The sequence below is a fragment of the Propithecus coquereli genome, unplaced genomic scaffold (assembly GCF_000956105.1).
Source record: "Propithecus coquereli isolate 6110/MARCELLA unplaced genomic scaffold, Pcoq_1.0 Scaffold34, whole genome shotgun sequence".
NCBI lineage: Eukaryota > Metazoa > Chordata > Mammalia > Primates > Indriidae > Propithecus > Propithecus coquereli.
In genome coordinates, this window is record NW_012149063.1 from 11,837,719 (window position 1) to 11,856,499 (window position 18,781).

The 18,781-nt window shown below is 35.7% G+C and overlaps 1 protein-coding gene across 2 annotated transcripts in view; it reads right to left on the minus strand.

Moving 5' to 3' along the window:
* Positions 1-7,511: 7,511 nt before the first annotated feature.
* ZNF385B (zinc finger protein 385B) overlaps positions 7,512-18,781 on the minus strand; it is a 380,819-nt gene continuing 369,549 nt past the window's right edge. For both annotated transcript variants that reach the window (XM_012650808.1, XM_012650809.1), the window contains 4 exons: positions 11,948-12,193; positions 10,955-11,133; positions 10,285-10,386; positions 7,512-8,988 (listed from right to left, as the gene is read on the minus strand). In XM_012650808.1, coding sequence (XP_012506262.1) covers positions 8,770-8,988; positions 10,285-10,386; positions 10,955-11,133; positions 11,948-12,193 — 746 coding nt within the window. In that variant the 3' untranslated portion in view covers positions 7,512-8,769. The remainder of the gene's footprint in view (positions 8,989-10,284; positions 10,387-10,954; positions 11,134-11,947; positions 12,194-18,781) is intronic.

Genomic DNA, 18,781 nt, shown 5'->3' on the forward strand with positions numbered 1-18,781 from the left:
TATTATCCTGGATAGAGCTGGAGCCCATTCTACTAAGTGAAGTATCCCAAGAATGGAAAAACAAGCACCACATGTACTCACCATCAAATTGGTATCAACACTTAAGTGCACATATAGTAATAACATTCATCAGGTGCTGGGCAAATGGGAGAGGGGAGGAGGGGATGGATATATTCACACCTAATGGGTGTGGTGCGCACCATCTTGGGGATGGACATGCTTGAAGCTCTGACTCGGATTGGACAAAGGAAATATATGTAACATAAACATTTGTACCCCCACAATATGCTGAAATAAAAAAAATAAAAATAAATAAAAATAAAACTAGGAAAAATAACTTTTATAAAAACTTTAAATAGAACCAAGAGAAATATAATTCTGAAGGGACTAAGATTCATATATGTGAAAAATAAGCTTATGTTGGACACCTTATCCCTTGATTCTAAATCAAATATTATTATAGCCAAATTTTGGTATCACAGTAGGTTTGTTAAGAAATTGGAATCATGGGATAGAAAAGTTCCTTGAGCTATATTCTGGATTATTGTTCTATCTTTATATAAAGCTATACTTTTCCTAGTCCACGATAATGATGGATACATTTTAGAGACCTTGCTTTGAAAGCCATCTTCAGTAATCCTCCTTTTACTTTCCAGCATTTGCTAACTAAGAACTAGCTAGCCTAGATCTTTTATAAACACCCAAAACCACTTTCCACTTATTTCTATTCTTAAATTATAGGTATTCAGGTTCCTCTAGTTGTTTTGCCTCACTGGATACTCTTCCATATTACAAACTATTTCTGTTTTTTTATTTTTAGTAAAAGTTAAATATAGGATCTTGTTTGCAAGGAGCAAAAAACAAGTGCATTGATTCCCAGGGCATTTAAAAATCTTTACTGAAAAAATATTTGGCTGTTTGCCGATGGGCCTCCTTGGACCCCAGTCTGAAGATGGGTCTACTCAATATAATCTGTGGAAATGTTTGTTGCTTTGAGCTGGACTTCTTATGTAGCTCTGCATACACTCAGGAGTCTAGTAGGTATACTATCATATGAAGCTAATAAAGCTTTCTTTGTCTTATGAGCCAGACTGTTCCGCCTTCACCTTATTACACTAGGGATATCTGCTACGATGCAGATTTCTGGGAGCCACTCATGCCTCTCCCAGGTAGAATCCAGTCATCTGCATTTTAACAAGCTTTCTAGGTGATTCTTCTGTACGCTACCTCTGAGAATTTGGGGTCCATGTCATACTTTGCACCTCAGTGAAGACTCAGTCAGTTCAAGTTTTTTACCTGTCAACAACGCAAACAACCATCCTGTTAGAAAGGCCCTGCTTTCTGGCATGAGACCAGTGGCGTTTTTCTACAGTTGATTGGTGTTCTGCTTCTAAACCAATTTTGGTGCTTAATTGCCCAGTATATTGATTTAAAATGGGCTCAGCCATGTTGGGAGAGTGAGAGTTAAAGCTAGTCTTGTCTTTTAACAAAGGTGTGAACTTGACTACCAGCCATGCCTAACGATAGCGCCTCTCAGGAGAAACTCCTATTCCCAGGAGCCTCAGGAGGAATCTACTGATCCTTATTCTGAGGAACTGGGGATCAAAATGCAAAGTGTTTCTTTACTAGAGTGTTTTCCTATTCATCGTGCAACCTTTGATTGTAACGTTCAGTCTCATACGTGCTATGTGCTTGTACTTAGTGGAACGTGAAACAATTGTTGGCATCCAAATAGTGAATTCTCATAGGGAGAGTATCCGAATGGGATTCTGACTTCTTGAAGGAAAGAGCTTGTGTTTTACATCATCCTTTTATCGTCTGAAACTTCTGGGTCTTGCAGGTTAAATGTTGTGAGTTACTCTTCAAGGAAATTTTACCAGATGTTTGTACTTATGTAGTCCATGATCTTTTCCTGTCGGACGAATGTGCCTAAGATGGCAGTCATCTCAAAGAGGGAGAGAGAAAGGCTGGCTTTTCTTTCAGTTAGTGGCCTATTCACCAAACTATGTATTTTATAATACAAATGCACTTCCAATCAATGGTGAAAGATAAATATATTTTAATGTAATAATAATATCCTTATTTGCATAAACAGGCACAATTTCTCAGTTTTTTTTAATAGAGCCATATGGATCTATGCACTGGTTATGCAATTCCCCCCAAAACTGGTGTTTAGTTATAAAAGACAAGGCACTGATTGGGCAATAGAAGAGCCCAGAAGCTAGGAGAAAGGTGGGAAAAATCCACTTGAGTGTCATTGAGAGTCATAAACTGCAAGAGTTCATTTACATTATTTAAGCAAATTAGATGTTTCCTTTTTCACATGAACCTTTTTATAGTTTCTCAACATGTAAGGAAAACAGTACCACTCAAGGCAGAGAAGGTAAATCTGAAGTATAAGAACACTAAAACTCTTAACTTGCTTTTTATTTTTATAATTAATCATTCTTACTTGATATTTATTATATATTTATTTTGTAATTATAATTATCTTTCTGTCATTACACAGTGGAGATCATCTGTTTTGATTATAATGGGACAATTGATTATATTTGCATGATTCTGAAACAGTGACACATTCATTGTAAAAAATTCAAACTATACCAAAAATTATAATTAAAATGTAAAGCCATAGAAAAATCTACAACTCAAGGATAACTTCTTTTATCAGTCTGGATAACCACTTTTATCAGACACCTCTCCATGCATAAATACAAACTTACAAGTGTAAGTTTTTAAATTTTAAAATTTAACATTGATATGATCATACTCAACATGCATTCTGTAACTGTTTCCCCCATTGGGACACATATCATTGACATCTTTTCATGTCAATAATTAGAGAACTATGCCATCATTTTTAATGGCCATGCTGTTTCCCACTGCATATTGGTTCCATAGTTTTTTTTTTTCATCTCCTGTTCATGAACACTTTTTCATAATTTTGAAACATACTTGTGCATAAATCTTTTTACATTTACATGGTTACTATCTTAGGGTAGAGCCTGGAATATGAAATTCCTGGGCTGAAGATTATGGAAAATTGACATGGTGATTGATACATATGACCAACCATCCTTCCAGAAAAATTGAAGCAATTTTCATTACTCTGAAACGGGTGTGAATGTGTCCATTTTCCCACCCTTACTGAAACAAGGGTTAGAAAATTTATAAAATTTATTTGTTAATATGCTAGATCAAAAAATGTTGATTTTATTCATATTACTTCAGTGAGGACAAGCATCTTTTCATATTCATTAGGCATTTGTATATATTTTGCCTTTTGTGGATTGCCTTTTCCTCTGTTTTTCTATTGCATAGTTCCTTTCTTTTTTGAGACTCTTCCCACCCCATTTTGTATGAGTAAGGATACAAAATATCCTTGTTTTGTATAATAAGGATATGACCCTATATATGTCTTATGGATTGTAAATATTTTCCCTAGTTGGTTTTATATTTAAAAATTGTTTACATCAGGGAGAAATTCTTATTTTTCATAATAGGAATTATGATTTTTTTAACAACATAAAGAAGTTTTTAATTTTTTGCAACTTGAGAATCTGTTTTTTTTAATATGGAATGTAAGATATAAAATTCAAACATACTTGTGATAAGCAAACATTTTACATTACTTTGGCTTTCTTAGTATTACTTCTATTTGAATTATACCTTTAAGAATAGGAACATAAATGTATGATTAATGATTTTGCTATTTCTTTTCTATTACAGATAGATTTTTCTCTAAGTCTAGGTCACCACCAAAATTGGTTAATTTGAGAGAATCTTACTAAAATTTAGAAATTTAAAATGAGAAAAATTATTGATTTTATTTATCAATTCACTATGAAAATTTGTATAGCATGTAATAATGTACAAAAACATTTTCGCATGTTTAATTTTATCTGCTTCTCAGAATCACCCTGTGAGTTGAATACCATTATACAAATTTTAACATTTTATATATGTGAAAAATTGAGGCTTTGGGAAAATTACAATCTTTTTCTGACATAAAATCACAGAACTAACATGTATGTGACATGATCAGGATTTGAATCCGGGTCTTTGAGTGAAAATTATGTATTATTCTTATTTAATTCTCCTGTATCCTAATTTTTGTTTTTCACTATAATAAAAATAAAAAGCAGATGCTTAATGGCAAGCTTGTCCAATTATCTGTATAAGTGACTTGTTAAAATGCAGAATATGACATGAAGATATTTTCGTTATACCTACGGAAGAAATTCTATTTGACAACCAGAAGTTTGATGCATTTTGAGCACTCTGGCTTTAAAATTTTAGCCGAAGATCTCAGGGCAATTCTCTAGTCACACCTCATTGCTACAGAGAACCTGCCTCTTCCTGTCCCTGATGAATTCCCCCATGGAGCTAATTACTTGGAGGAAGGAAGGAGCCAAAGATGAGCATCCCTTGTGGAATTTGCTCTTGCACTACACAGCTTCTCCTCAACCCATCATGGTACCAGAAACTAATATTTTCCCAAAGAAGCTATGTCACCTCTGATATTGAGGGCCATCATATTAGCAAAACAAGGATCTGATGGAAGAAACACTGTAACGAGATGGCCAGAATCCACACAGCCAACCTACAGAGGTGAAGAGAAATTCACTGGCCTGTTACCAGGAGATGTATGTGCTGAGCTAGGGTGTATGCCTTGTGATGCTGACTTAATCTTTGCCTGTCAGACAGCTCCTGGCCATCTCTCCCCTGCCCCAGGACCCCTCTCTCTGATGCTGCCCCAGGCAGTGGGTACCCATTTCCCAAAAGATCCCCAAACTCGACCTCCTTGGGGAGTCTCTTTGGATTCTTTGGGAGTCTTTGCACAACAGGATTTCCACCTCATGTTCTAGAAGCTCTTTCTCTTTTGTTTTTTCCAATGGGAATTTCTTTTGCTTCTTTTTCAATAACATTGAGTGTAGTATAGCTTTCCTTAAAGTACTTTCTGAAAGAAAAATTCTACAAGACCATATCTATTTCTGCTCTGAAAATCTTAGGGCAGAAAAGGAGACAATCAGGAGTGGTGTGATTGGTGCATATACAGATGAGAATTTTGTTGTTTCCTTTTACAATCATTTAATTTTGTTATACAGGTGTCAGTGTAACTTGAAGTAAGAAGCACCTGTAGCTACATTTTCCCTTGTGCTGGTCCTATCTAATGTCAATATGTGATTAACTTTTATTTAACGCAAATTCCTTCCATCTGTCTATTTATGAGTGTTATTTCATAATGCGCCTTTAAAAAACATTATGTTATGTTTAATACCCAAGAGGTCATTTCTCTCCTGAGGCATCATGGTACTTGAGATGAAGAGGAATGCTCTTGAGAAAAGGGTTGCCAGATTTAGCAAATAAATATACAGAATGTCCACTTAAACTTGAATTTCAGATAAACAACAAATAATCTGTTAGTATAAGTCAGTCCCAAATATTGCATACTTATTTATGGTACATGCTTATGCTATGTATAATATCATACTGAAAATTATTTAAAATAAATATTATCCTAAACAATTATTGTTTACCTGAAATTCAAATTTAACTGGGTAGTTTATATTTTATCTGGCAACCCTACCTGAGACCAGTATTCAGATTCTACAGAGATCATAGCTGGTCTATGTCAGAGGAAGCAGCATGTTTTTTAATTTTCACATGAAGTGGAGTAGAGCGGCATTCTTCACCCACTAGAAATAGCATAGGAAGGGTCGTTCATTCAAAAATGTATATCCCTTCTGGGTTGACCCACTCTGGCATCTCAAATTCAGGGTGGATGATAAGATATATCTATTTAATAGTGTTTTATAAATCATTGCTTGGAGCTACTCATGGTTTCTTTTAGAGGCATGCATTTTAAATTAATTGGTATTCTTTTGTACTTCTTCCCTGAGGTAATTTTAAAAATCTTAACTCCGCAAATCTAATCAGTAAATTCCTGGGTCTATTTAAATATTGACATTAAAAAATTTTTAAGGATTGCAGTAAGCTTTAATGAGATACAGAATAATGTAAGATAAATCAAATATAATTGCCATTGAAGTCCATAAAAATAAAAGTACTCCAAAGTGTTAAACTGAAACATTAAGTCCCTCAGAGCAGGATGTCTATAAATCACGTCTGAAGGTCCAACCGAGGTTAAGTGTAACTAGTATTGGTTAGAGTTCAAATGAGTCCTATTTTTTAAAAATTAAAATTCTGCATGTCAAACTGGAATCCTACTAGACCCTAAAAGTAACCTGATTAGGAGCTTAGAATGTTAAGGCCAACAATTTTCAAACAATTGGATAAACTTTGTTAGAAGTCTATTGCCATGCATCGCAGCTACACTGCCATCTACTGGCCTTGATTTTTTAGAAGTAAAAATTTGAGTCCTACCCCCATCCAATTCTTCTCATTTTAAAATACTGACATGGTTTGGGCTTAAGGTCAGGAGAAACAGGATTTGTAATAGTTTTGCTACCATTTCCTTTAAAATTCTGTACCAGTGTGGTAGATTAAAGATGGTGGCGAATTCTTTGCTTTTCTTCACATTGAGAAGTCGAATCTAATTTTCTTGCCCTTGAGTCTGGATTGGCCTCAATGACTTTCTTGATCAATAGAATGCTGCATAAGTCACATGCTGGGAGTTTCAAGACTATTCCTTAAGAAGCCTTTTGACTTTCATCCAGGCCTTTAAAAATATTTTCCCTGCTACTGTGTAACTACCTGAGAAGACAAAAACAAGGCTGGGGAGGCCACAGGTAGGCCCTCTGGTAGACCATTCCAGTACAACCCAACCCTCTAGCGATCTTTGCCCCCACAGACATGTAAGTGAAGCTGTCTTAGGCCCTCCAGCCCAGCCCACCTGGCGGCTGATTACTACTAAGGGAAGGCTATTGATGCCATGGGGAACAAAAGAGCAGCCCTGACAAAGCCTGCTGGGATTCCTGACCCATGAAATCCTGATGTAACCCATAATAAAATGCCTGTTTTTTCAACCTACTAAGTTTTGGAGAAGTTTGTTAAGCAGCAATAAATCACCAGAACAAATAGTGATGTACTGATCTTTACACTTAAAAAATAATAAAATGTGGTGAAAGAAAAGAAGAATGGGCTGATTAGAAAAGGTGAAGGGGGAGGAGTGGGAAAAAATTCTCTAAAAAAATGTTTGTCCATGAATGCTGTGGACACTAATAAAGATGAGCTAGGGATTTAGAGGAACTGCAGTAAATTTAAAAAACCAGAGAGTCACAAATTTTTCCCAGGTTGCTGCTATAATTTAGAGTAAACTCACAACTTTGGCCCAACTTCTTAGGGATTCAGAGAGAAAATAGCAGTAGAGTTTCACTTCAAGGAGATGCTGTGAACAGTAATGAATGAACATGACAAATAAATATGCTGCAAATAAGAGCCAAAAGTGCCACGTAAGAAGCAATCTTTGTACCTACTAAAAATCTTACATCGGATGATTTCAAATTGGACATGTCTCAGAAGAAAATAACATTGAAAATACAAACAGATTTTTATTTTTTGTACTTTTATTGAAAAGGTACATTTAAAAAAATACACAGACATTTTACCATTTATAGATTGCAGATATAGATGCTCTAAAAGAGTTCTCTCTATGTTATTGTTTTATGCTAACTCTTGCCCCTGATATCACAAACATTCCAGTCTTGTTGATATCAGCTTAGAAAGGGGGGCACGGGAGCATGACCTGCAACATATTCAGTGAACAGAAAGACAAATTGTTCAATTACAAATGTTTTATCTTCTGTACATTATTGCATTAGGGAGCCACAAAATTATGTAGCATCATTACAAATGAAAACAGGTTAAAAATGAAGAAGATAATTATGTAGAAATACATGGATTCATTGTCTTCTTGCAGAATGCACAAGAGGTGCAAAAATGTGCAATTTAGGAAGCTCTTTTTCTGTTTGTATACATTTGCTTAGCAACTCAAACCGGTGAGTAAGCTACAAAATAAGTTAAACAAAAATAGCAGATAGGTAGTAATTATAGCTATGTTATATGGCTTTCTATTTCGTTTAAATATCTCCAAACAAAATGTGAAATAAAGAAAATACATTACTTTATCTTTTGTTCTCTTACAGAGAAAATTCAAAGCTAATTTGCTTCCTAACATTTACACAGCAACTAAAAATGTTTAATTCAGACAAGAGATACAGATCTAGTACTACACAGGATACAACAGTACTGGGTCTAAAACAGTACACAATCCCTGTCAACAATAGTACATCAAAAAGAAAACGCTGTGATCCGTTGGTAAGATGGTATCCACAAGTAAGCACTTGTGTTCATCCATTTTTGTCCCACATTAGAATATGCCCAGTTGGACTCCAGAGTTATTTACAGACATCTGAGGAAGATCCTAGTTTTCAAGTCTGTCAGGAAAATATTCCATATTGTTTCTAAGTCAGATCACACACATGGAAAAATAGAGAATAATTTTCTTTCTTTTTCTTTCTGACCAATACATTTTCAAGAAACCAAATATCTCAGATACACAAATTGAATGGGGTTGGGGAGGGGAGGGGATAGGAGAGAAAGCCTATTCTGCTCAGATTCCTAAACTCTAGGAGCGGTCCACGAAAGCACTCTTCGATCTAGTGATTTTTCTTTGGAATTGGGGATTGGTGGGATAGGCTGCGTTTTGGGTGGGGCACTGCAACACAAAATGCTTAAATTGACGAATCCTTTTGGCTTTCCTTCTCCACTTTCCTACTGGCCTCAACCGTCCGGGGCTTTCAGACGTCAGTACGGAGCGAAGAGGATGGAGGCGGGAGTGGCGCGGATGGGCCCGTGGCCCGGCCTCAGCAGAGCTGGAGGAATGGCTGGAGCCTGGAAGAGCGAGGCCGACGGCCGGGGCGGGAGTGACAGCGCAGAGGACACGGCTGCCGCCGCCGCCAGTGGCGAGGACAGGAAGGCCGGGGCCAAAGGCTTCATCATGTCTTTCTGGAATGCAAGTTTTGCCTAATGGAGGGAGAAAACCAGGAATGGGGTGGAAACATTGTTTCCGGATAACAGCTCCACAGACATCTCTCCCTAAGTAAAACACCAACATTAAGATGTCTTAAATTTTAAAAAATCTGCATAGGATCCTAAAGCTATTTTATGCTGCTGCTCAGCAGGGAAAAAACCAAACATATCAAGAAGATTTCTGCTTAGGCAACGGAGCTCAATTAAAAATTCAGACTTGTCTTAAACCATGATGAGACCTAGAGAGGCTTTTTTTTTTTTTTTTGAGACTATGCATGATTCTTTACTTCTCTTAGCTAAGGGCCACTGAGGTTAGCTACCTGGGGTTCAGGTCATCAGGGACTCATGAAGAGTCAAGAAAACAAAGTCAGTTTACACCTCTCTCACTGGCCACTTCATGAGTATTCCTTGAAAAATCACAGCTAATTCAAATTTCTGTTGTTGGGAATGATTGTAAATGGGCTAGAAAATCTCCATTTAAAGGAATTCCAGGGTGGAATCCTCCTGTGAAGAAAGAAATCGAGCCTTAATTTCTCTCTTTTGCAATCAGAAGGAGCACTGTGAGCTGGATTTGCTTACTGCAGGTACCACCTGCTTGCAGCTTCGCGCAGAGGCTTTGGAGAAGTTGGAAGGCAATCTCAGGATCACCTCCAGCTGGACAGTCCCAGCTTCATCTGCAGGCTGAACACTGCACTGGGCCCAGTCCCAGCGAGATTGTGAAATCCATCCATCTGGGTATTTATATGACACCTATTGCTGGAGTCCCTAGTATTTTTTGTAAAGAAACTGAAAACAGCACATTTGAGAACAGGTAAGACAGACTGATTACTAACATGCCTGATAGAATGGAGAGAGAGTGCAATATAAATACCACTTTACTGTCTCGTACCAAAAAAAAAAAAAATTGCCAGAAAGCAGCAGGATATTAAATTAAATGGATAGATTTTTGTTTTATGAAAGCAATCCCTCTTTCCAGACTCAACACATCCTAGGATTCCTCAGGGATCACCTGTCTTATGTTTATATGCTAAAGAAGGTAATCTTTTGAAAAAGTCTTGATAAAGAGTAAAGTATTAGTTCTCAAAGAGGTTTAGTTTCTCTTTTCTAAGGAAGTTTTCTTCAGGGTGTCCTATAGCAGCAACTAAGCAGTATGTTCTGAAACTTCTGTGAGGGCTATTTTAATTCAGAATCTTTAATGACCATTAGTCCCTAGGCCATCTTTACCCATAGTGGCTGCCCAACCCAGCAAGGCCACCCCACCAAACAGGTAAGCAGGTGAGGTAAACTTACTGCTAAAATACTCGGGCTCCGCTGGAGTTTGTTGTAAGGGCTGTATTTCGGCTTCAGTGGTTTCCCAGCAACTCGATCTTTATGCCTTCGGCTAGAAATGTGCTGAAAAAAGTTTGATGCATTAGCTGAATCTAAACGTGAGCTTGATTCCATGTAAAATGTATGTCTAGGTAGATGGTTTCTCCATTTCCAACGCTAGGCCCATAGTTACAAGAGGGTTTGGGTTAAATCACTATGATCTTTAAATTAAGATTTGCTCTCCTCTCAATTGTCATGCCTCTCTGTCTCTCTGTGTCTTGTCTGTTTTCTATAGTCCTTATCAGATTTTGCCTGGTATTACCACTGTCACTGCTGAGTCTCTCTCCCTCACCAGATTTTGAGTCCTTGGAAGACAGGCTTAACATCTCACTTACCTTACCAGAAGCTCCTGCTCAACTGCAAGCTCCAGTGACTGTTGTGCTCATTTCTCTGACACCTGGCCTGCAACCTGCTCAAATATTTGCTACCGATTTTTTCTTCCACACAACACCTGTATATTGTATGTTGCATGCATCCTATAAAGGTTAGTAAATTTAACTGTGCACACAGTGAGAACCATTTTGAAGATGAGGAGATACATGATCAAGTGGTGACTCCGAACAACAGTGTATACTAACTCAGGACACATTACCTGTTTGAGCTGAATTTCTGAATTAACGTGAACATCACAAATTTCACAATGAAATGTCTTATTCTGTAGTCCTGATCCCTTGCTGCCGTTCTGCATCTTTAATCTTGATCCAGGTCTAGGGTAGGATTTAATTGGACCAGCCCCATTACGAGCCTCAACCATGGTCTTGTGTTTAGATCCTGAGACAGAAAGAGACATAAATTAAAAAACTATTTGAAGAACTACATGAAGCCCTTTGTTTACTTATCCTTGAGAAGTTTATCTTCAGGCTAGCTAAAGTTCACGATGCTTTTTTCATGACCATTTTAATGCTGATTTTAAATTTCACGCATTTTCAGCGTAAAAAATGGAAAGAAAATAGAAGCATATAATAAAGAAAATATGCAAAATATAGAGAAACATAAGAAAATAAAGATTACCTGTATTTTTACCACTCACAGGTAACCACTGTTATCATTTTAGCACATTTCTTTTCAGGTTCTTTATTTACTAAAAAAATATATTTTCAAAATTGCGATCATATTAATTAAATATCCTGAAAATTTCACATAGCAAACTAAGTACATATTTTCTTATCATTATGTTTTAATGGCTGAATAATATATTCTATCATATTGAGTTACTCTAATTTGTTCAATATTTCCCTACTAGTGGACATTTTGGTTGTTTCAATTTTTTCTCTTGTAAGTGTGTTGCAGTGAACATTGTGCATAAATGTTTATCTACATCTCTGTCACTTCATCAAAATGAGTTTTGGAAAGTATTAGATGCTTTTAAGGAAATAAAGAATAGAACAAGTTTTATCTCCAATCTGCTTTTGCTTTGCTATTTCCAAAGTCATATGATCATACTTTTCTAAAATCACTCCTTTAATCAAAAAAGTAGAAGACATTGGACAAACCTAATGTTTGAATAACAAAAGATATGGCATTCTGATGGGAAAAGCTGGGTTTTGTTATAAACATTATTTAAATTCAAAAGATAGCTGCTAACCTGTGTTGTGTGCCTCTAGCTGTGACAGGGAGTTCACAGCCACTTTGCATAGTGAACAGTAAAGTAATTTTTTGGCTTTTTCTTCTTCTGATTCAGCAGCAGTACTGGGAGCTCCATTTGTGCTCTTGGAGGGAGAAGTGGCTGCTCCAGGTGGCAGGGGTGTTGTGCCAGATTTGAGGAGAAATGAGCCACCTTCAGAGCTTGATGGCTGACTGGAGCTGTTGGCTTTTAACTTCCCTTTATCTTCTAAGAGAGACACAGAGATTTTATTGAAGCCTCATATATAAACATAGATAAATCACCATAAAGGAATTAAAAACAGAAATTTGATTCCTATATGGAGTTTTTACTGCAGCACAGATTTTAATTCATAGAGCTTGATTTAAGCAGAACTCCATGGCATCAGTTTCCATATTAGGTCACCCAAGACCATCATGACTTATGAAAAATGACTTTGTTTTCCCACTTGGAGCAGGTAACTTTCTGTCTGATATCCATGACTTGTAAATCTTGCTACAAGGAAGTCTTTATTATATAACAAAAGCAGCTACCCTCCAATGCAGTTACACGATATGATGGTAACATGGAAGAAGTCATTAGGCCATGCTAGTTTCATTTGACTACTCATGTTTTAATTATGACAGGGATATAAAGTTAAAATTCAATTTTTATACCAAGTTAAAATTTTAACTTTGGATTACAGGATAGAAGGGAGGGAAGAAACATGGTTAATTTTGGTTATGATTAGTTAAGTTTTTCCTGCTCTTTGACAGGCAATGCAACTTATCAAAAATGAGACAAGGATTTCATTCATTATGCTTATTAATTACCACCAATCTAAATCTAAAATTTTAAATAATGACATTAACCATAAGTACAATATGAAGATTAGCCAAATCATTTAAAAGACATCTTGGTAGTTTGATCATGTAGCTACTAAATGCTTATAATCCTCAAGGCCCATGTGCAGGCTACGAGGGGTCTGAGTGCTTGAACAGAATCTAACTCATCGAAGTTCATTTGCTCTTCAAGACAGGATCTGTTCAGTGACTCCTTTGGGAAAGAAACTAGAGCTTTGTAGGCAACAGCAAAATCCATCAGGCCTTTAATCCTAGTAGAGCTGGTACTCTTAGAAAATGTCTATAGATATGCTGATTAACTCTCATTAAGAGAGAAAGGGAATTAAAACTGAGAATATATTTGCTAATTGCCTTAGCTAATTTGGAATTGCATACCATTGGCCTGAATGACCGAAAGAGAAGGCGTGACTCAGCAAGAGCAATGTGGTGTTTCTGTGCATATGTTACAGGTTTTGTATATGGCTACACCAAAGCTTTTAGAACTCAGCAAAAATTATGGGAGATCATATTTCCACTACAACATAAAGAAAAGCCTAATTGGTTTAGGGATCAGCATTCAATTTCCATCCCTTTCCCTGAGATGGATCCATCTGGGACAAGACTAGACACAACAAGGGTGTTAGAGAGGGATTCCAGATGTAGGTGTTGTTTAGAATAAATGAATGCTGAAATCCTTTCTTATCCTTAGGTTCCACATTCTATATTATCTCTCGGCAAGTGTATTAAAACTTCAGGATGACATGAAGTATGATGGAAAAGGTCTTAGACTTTTATTAAACGACCTCTATAGTAAGAAAGAAGGAAATAAAATCATTCTTCTCAATTGGTAATAGTAACTTTGATTTGAGAATATTCTAGGCCAGTTTTGAAAATCTCTCATCTATAAGGATTTCTCAGATTGAATTTGCAATCTTATAGAACTCATAAAGCGCCAACTAATTTAGTAATCTTAATATTTTCCCCTTTGGAATCACTCAGTTTCTTGTTATGGAAACTTAAGTTATTGCACACTGAAATCATTCCTTGCTTCAAGCGTTTCATAAGATATTTCATATAAATTTGACCTAAAAGGATCTGACCTGAATCATTCATTTATTCACTTATTCTCTCTCATATTACTATTTTAATGTCCCTCATATACCCATACATTTATATAGAACTTTACAGTTTACAAAGTGCTACCACTTACATTATCTTATTATCTCTCACGGAAAACTTATGAAATAGGTAAGGCTGAAAGTGATGATTCTTTTCCTAAAGATGAGGAAACTGAATATCATCAAAATTAAATAATGTCCCACAGATTAGAAGGGGGCATAAAGGAGCATAATGTTTTCTCTAACTGATCGCTATGTGATACACTAATCTTTCAGCACAAAAGGAGGACTTAATATGTCATTAATAATATAAAAGCACACAATAGTCACCCTAGATGTGAAATAGCTATTGCTTTGTTTTACAATTATAAAACAATTACAATTGTTTTACAAAGTTTAGGGTTTTTTTATTTTTGTTTTTGGAGACAGGGTCTCACTCTGTTGCCCAGGCTAGATTGCAGTGGTATGATCATAGCTCACTGTAGCCTCAAACTCCTGGGCTCAAGGAGTCCTCCTGTTTTAGGATCCCAACTAGCTAGGACTACAGGCACATGCCACCATGCCCAGCTAATTTTTAAAAATTTTTTGTAGAGGCAGGGTCTTGCTATGTTGTCCAGCTGGTCTTGAACTCATGGTGCAGTTTAGTTTTAAAATATATTTGCCTTAAACAAAAATATCTATCCTGTTCAACAGTCATCTGATTCAGGTTATTTTGAGAAGATATATAAAATTATATGTTTTTCTCTACATCCCTCTTTAAGAAAAACAGGTTTCCTTTTTATATCTTCTTTTCAAAAGAGGTGATTTAGGCATTAATAAGTACATATTAACAATATATTAATTGCTAATAATGTGCTAGATACTGAAGAGAACAGTAAATAAAGTAGGAATAGACTATAAGAATGTTACAGTTTAGGAGGAGGAAATGAGATAGTCATTCAGAGACCTCTAATTTATGATAGAAACTGTTAAGAGGCATGAGAACATAGAGCAGAAAATGACAACTTCTACTTGGGAAGAAAGAGACATTTTTCATTAAGGAAGTGGCATTTTGAAGATTTTGAAGGTCAAATTTAGATAAGCTTAGAATAGAGGTGAAAAGGATTGGCAAGTGAATGGTTAGACATAGAAACATGAGGAAATACTTAGTTGTTAGAAATCTTAGGGTTTTCTTGGTGAATACCTGGTAGTTGAGCATACAGCTGGTAACAAATGTAATGGGAGATATTATTATTAACGTCAATTGAGCCAGAAGGCAGGGACTATCTTAAAACTATTAAAAAAATACTAAAGGCAGACATTTCCCTTTTAAAACATATTGAGAAGCATGATGTGTTTAACATTTACATGATCTAAAATTTAGATGTTTTGATTTTTTTCCCCCATATAGGCCAGAGTCTTAATCTGTGAGAATATTAAGGAAAAATTTTGACTTTGGAAATATGTAAATGGTTTCACTATATTCAGGAAACTCTGTTTTTGGGTTGATACCATCTAGTCAATATAACAGATCCTAAAATCAGAAAAGTCACGACAAATTTATATTTAAATTGTGGCATTCTTTCTGGACATATAAAATTAAAATCTTCAAAGCCTTTTATTATTTCTCATCTTAATTACTTGATATTTTTATCAAATCTATTACATTATTTCTCTTTCCTTACTGCCATTTTTAAGCCTCCTTATTTTGTGTATTTGAAAGTTTAATTAATGTACTGTTTACTTCTGTTTCTTTTAATAAAGATGCATGTCATATGGAACTTCTAGTTAATACGAATTCCATTTTCAAGTATTCCCTCACCTAATGTTAATCAGCAGGTCTTCTGACTGTCTTAATTATTTCCTGATTACTCAAACACCTTTTTTAAGGTTTTGTCTTCCAGGATTTTGAAGCAAAATTTGCTTAGCCACATCAGAATTGCCCTTTGTAACAAATATCCATAATTTATGCATCCAAGTGAATTTATTTCTTCAAAATAGCCTCCTTCAGAGGTTCCACATTGATTCACTTATTTTCCAAAGCTCCAAACATTTGGAAACCTTTATTTTTGTGACTGCTTTCATGCCTAGTTGATAAACCATGTAAAGAAAATCAGTCTTCAAAATTTGTCACCCTTATTTTTTACTCCAAAAACTTTACTCAAATTAATCTACCTTATTCATCAAATTTAACATTATATTGCTCAAAAACAGCCTCCGAGGGCTAATATGCTAACACAGAAGATAAAAACAACATGCCAGAAGTTCTAAAAAGCAGTTTAAAGGAACTAATACTGTTGGAATATGGAAGAATCATGTCCATATATGGGTCTTAATTTGAAAAACAATCAAAATAATATTCTACCTGCAATTTAGGTCTTATATTATGAATTAGGGCTTTGGAAGCTATAATCAAATTTTTGTTATTCTATTTGTAAGATTTACTTTTGAGTTTAATTTTAATGTAATGAGTTTTTTTCTAACCAGGTTTCAGTGGTTTATTAACAGATACATATTTTATATAATAAATTTAGGCTCACTGTAGAAAATTTTAAAAATGAAGTCAGACAAATATTTTAAAAAATTAAAATCACCCATGATTCCATCATCTAGAATAATAGTTGGTAAGCTATCTCTATACAGCACCAGATGACACATATATTACAGGCTATATGATCTCTGTCGTAAATACTGAATTCTGCTTTGTAGGAGGAAAGCAGCCACTGACATGGCCATGATCCAGTAAGACTCTATTTACAAAAACAGGTGGCAGGCAAGATCTAGCCCATAGGCAGTAGTTTGCCGATCCTTGATCTAGCATGATTATGTTTTGGTATACATTACTCCGTACTATTTTTTTACACAATAGTAAATAGGAATATACAAAAACATATTATTCTATAACTAACATTTTTCACTTAGGAATAAACCAAGAACATCTTTTCATGTCAATAAATGTAGAATTGGATTGTGATTTATAACACCAAATCATATTTACTTATATGGATGTACTATATTCAACTAATCTTTTGATATTTGGGTTATTTCTGGTTTGCACTTTTATTGTTAAAAGGATGCTGAATAGAGCTTTTGTTGCCTCAGTGAATGACACAACTGAGAACTGATAGCAACTGGTATTAAGTATTGCAGAATGCTAGAGAAAGTCCCCAAGGAGCCCCTAGACACATTCCTGTAAAATTTATATGAGGTAGTGGAATGGCTACTAATACCCTATCACTCACCTGTCTAGTCTATGTAAGAATAATGTGAGGACTGGACGACTCACTGGAGCCATGAGTTTCTAGCCTGGTTGGGAACTTCTAAATCCAGCCAAATAAGTAAAGCTAGAAGTGTATGTGAGAAGGGGATACTGACATTTCATTTCCCAGTCAGACCACAGCAGGTCTTGGTGATACCAAGTGACATAGGGGAAAGGAAGGTTGGAGAGAGATGGGGCTGGACCAAGAAAGGCTGGAAACAGAAGAATCTGTAATCTCAATTTGGCATGTCAAGGTTGAGTAAGTTTTCTTTGGGCCAACAGGACACTTTGAAAGGTGGCCAGACTTGAACCATGTTGTTATACCCAACACAAGAAGGCTGATCACCAGGACCCTGGCAGCAGAGGCTGAGAAGTGGACCTCCATTGGCAGGAGCTGAGGAAGGGTTGGAAGAGATCAGGGAACCAACTTCATGAAGATTTCACACATGGTCCCTGAGAGAGACAGACAGCATCTGGACAACCTGACATGCAGAGGACAACTATGATTGTCATTAAGTACAAAAACATTTGCCCTTTTTTCTTCTCTAATTCTTCCTCCTATCCCTAACAACAGAAAGGGCAAGAATCAGAGAGCATGGGACAGGGAAGAAAGAAAGAGCAGACTATGCCCCTTTCCATGGTTCAGCCAGAAGGAAGAGAGTGTTGAATTGGATAAGAGACTAAAGTTTCAAATAAGGCCACACATTCTGGTATCTGACAATGTCTTTGAGGAATGAGAAAGGGAGAATCAATAGAGTATATAATTATGTGCTGTATGATGACATTTCGGTCAATAGTGGACCACATATACGATGGTGGTCCCATGTGATTATAATGGAGCTAAAAACTTACTATCGCTTAGTGACATTGTAGTCATCATGATGTAGTGCAATGCATTACTCACTATTTGTGGTGATGCTGGTGTAAACAAATCTACTGCACTTCCAGCCATATAAAAGTCTAGCAATACAATTATGTACAGTATATAATATAATACTTGGTAATGATAATAAACAACTATGTTACTGGTTTATATATTTACTATCCTATACTTTTAATCATTATTTTAGAATGTACTCCTTCCACTTATAAAAAAGAAGTAAACTGTAAAACAGCCTTAGGCAGGTCCTTCAGGAGGTATTTCAGAAGGCATTATTATCATAGGAGATGACAGCTCCATCTAGCAATTATGTGCCTAAAGACCTTCCAGTGAGTTAAGATGTGGAGATAGAAGACAGAGATATTGATGATCCTGATTCTGTGTAGGCCTAGGCTAATGTGTGTGTTTGTGTCATTGTTTAAAAAAAAAATTTAAAAATTAAAAAAATAGATAAAAGCATATAGAATAAGGATATAAAGAAAAAATATTTTTGTACAGTTATATAATGTGTTTATGTTTTAAGCTTAGTGTTATAAAAAGTCAAAAGTTTAAAAAAATTTAAATTTGTAAAGTAAAAATGTTATGGTAAGCTAAAGTTAATTTATTATTGAAGAAAGAAAAAAAAATTTTTATAAATTTAGTATCACCTAAGTGCCCAGTGTTTATAAATTCCACAGCAGTGTACGGTAATGTCCTGGGCCTTCACATTCACTCACCACTCACTGACTTACCCAGAGCGACTTCCAGTCCTGCAGGCTC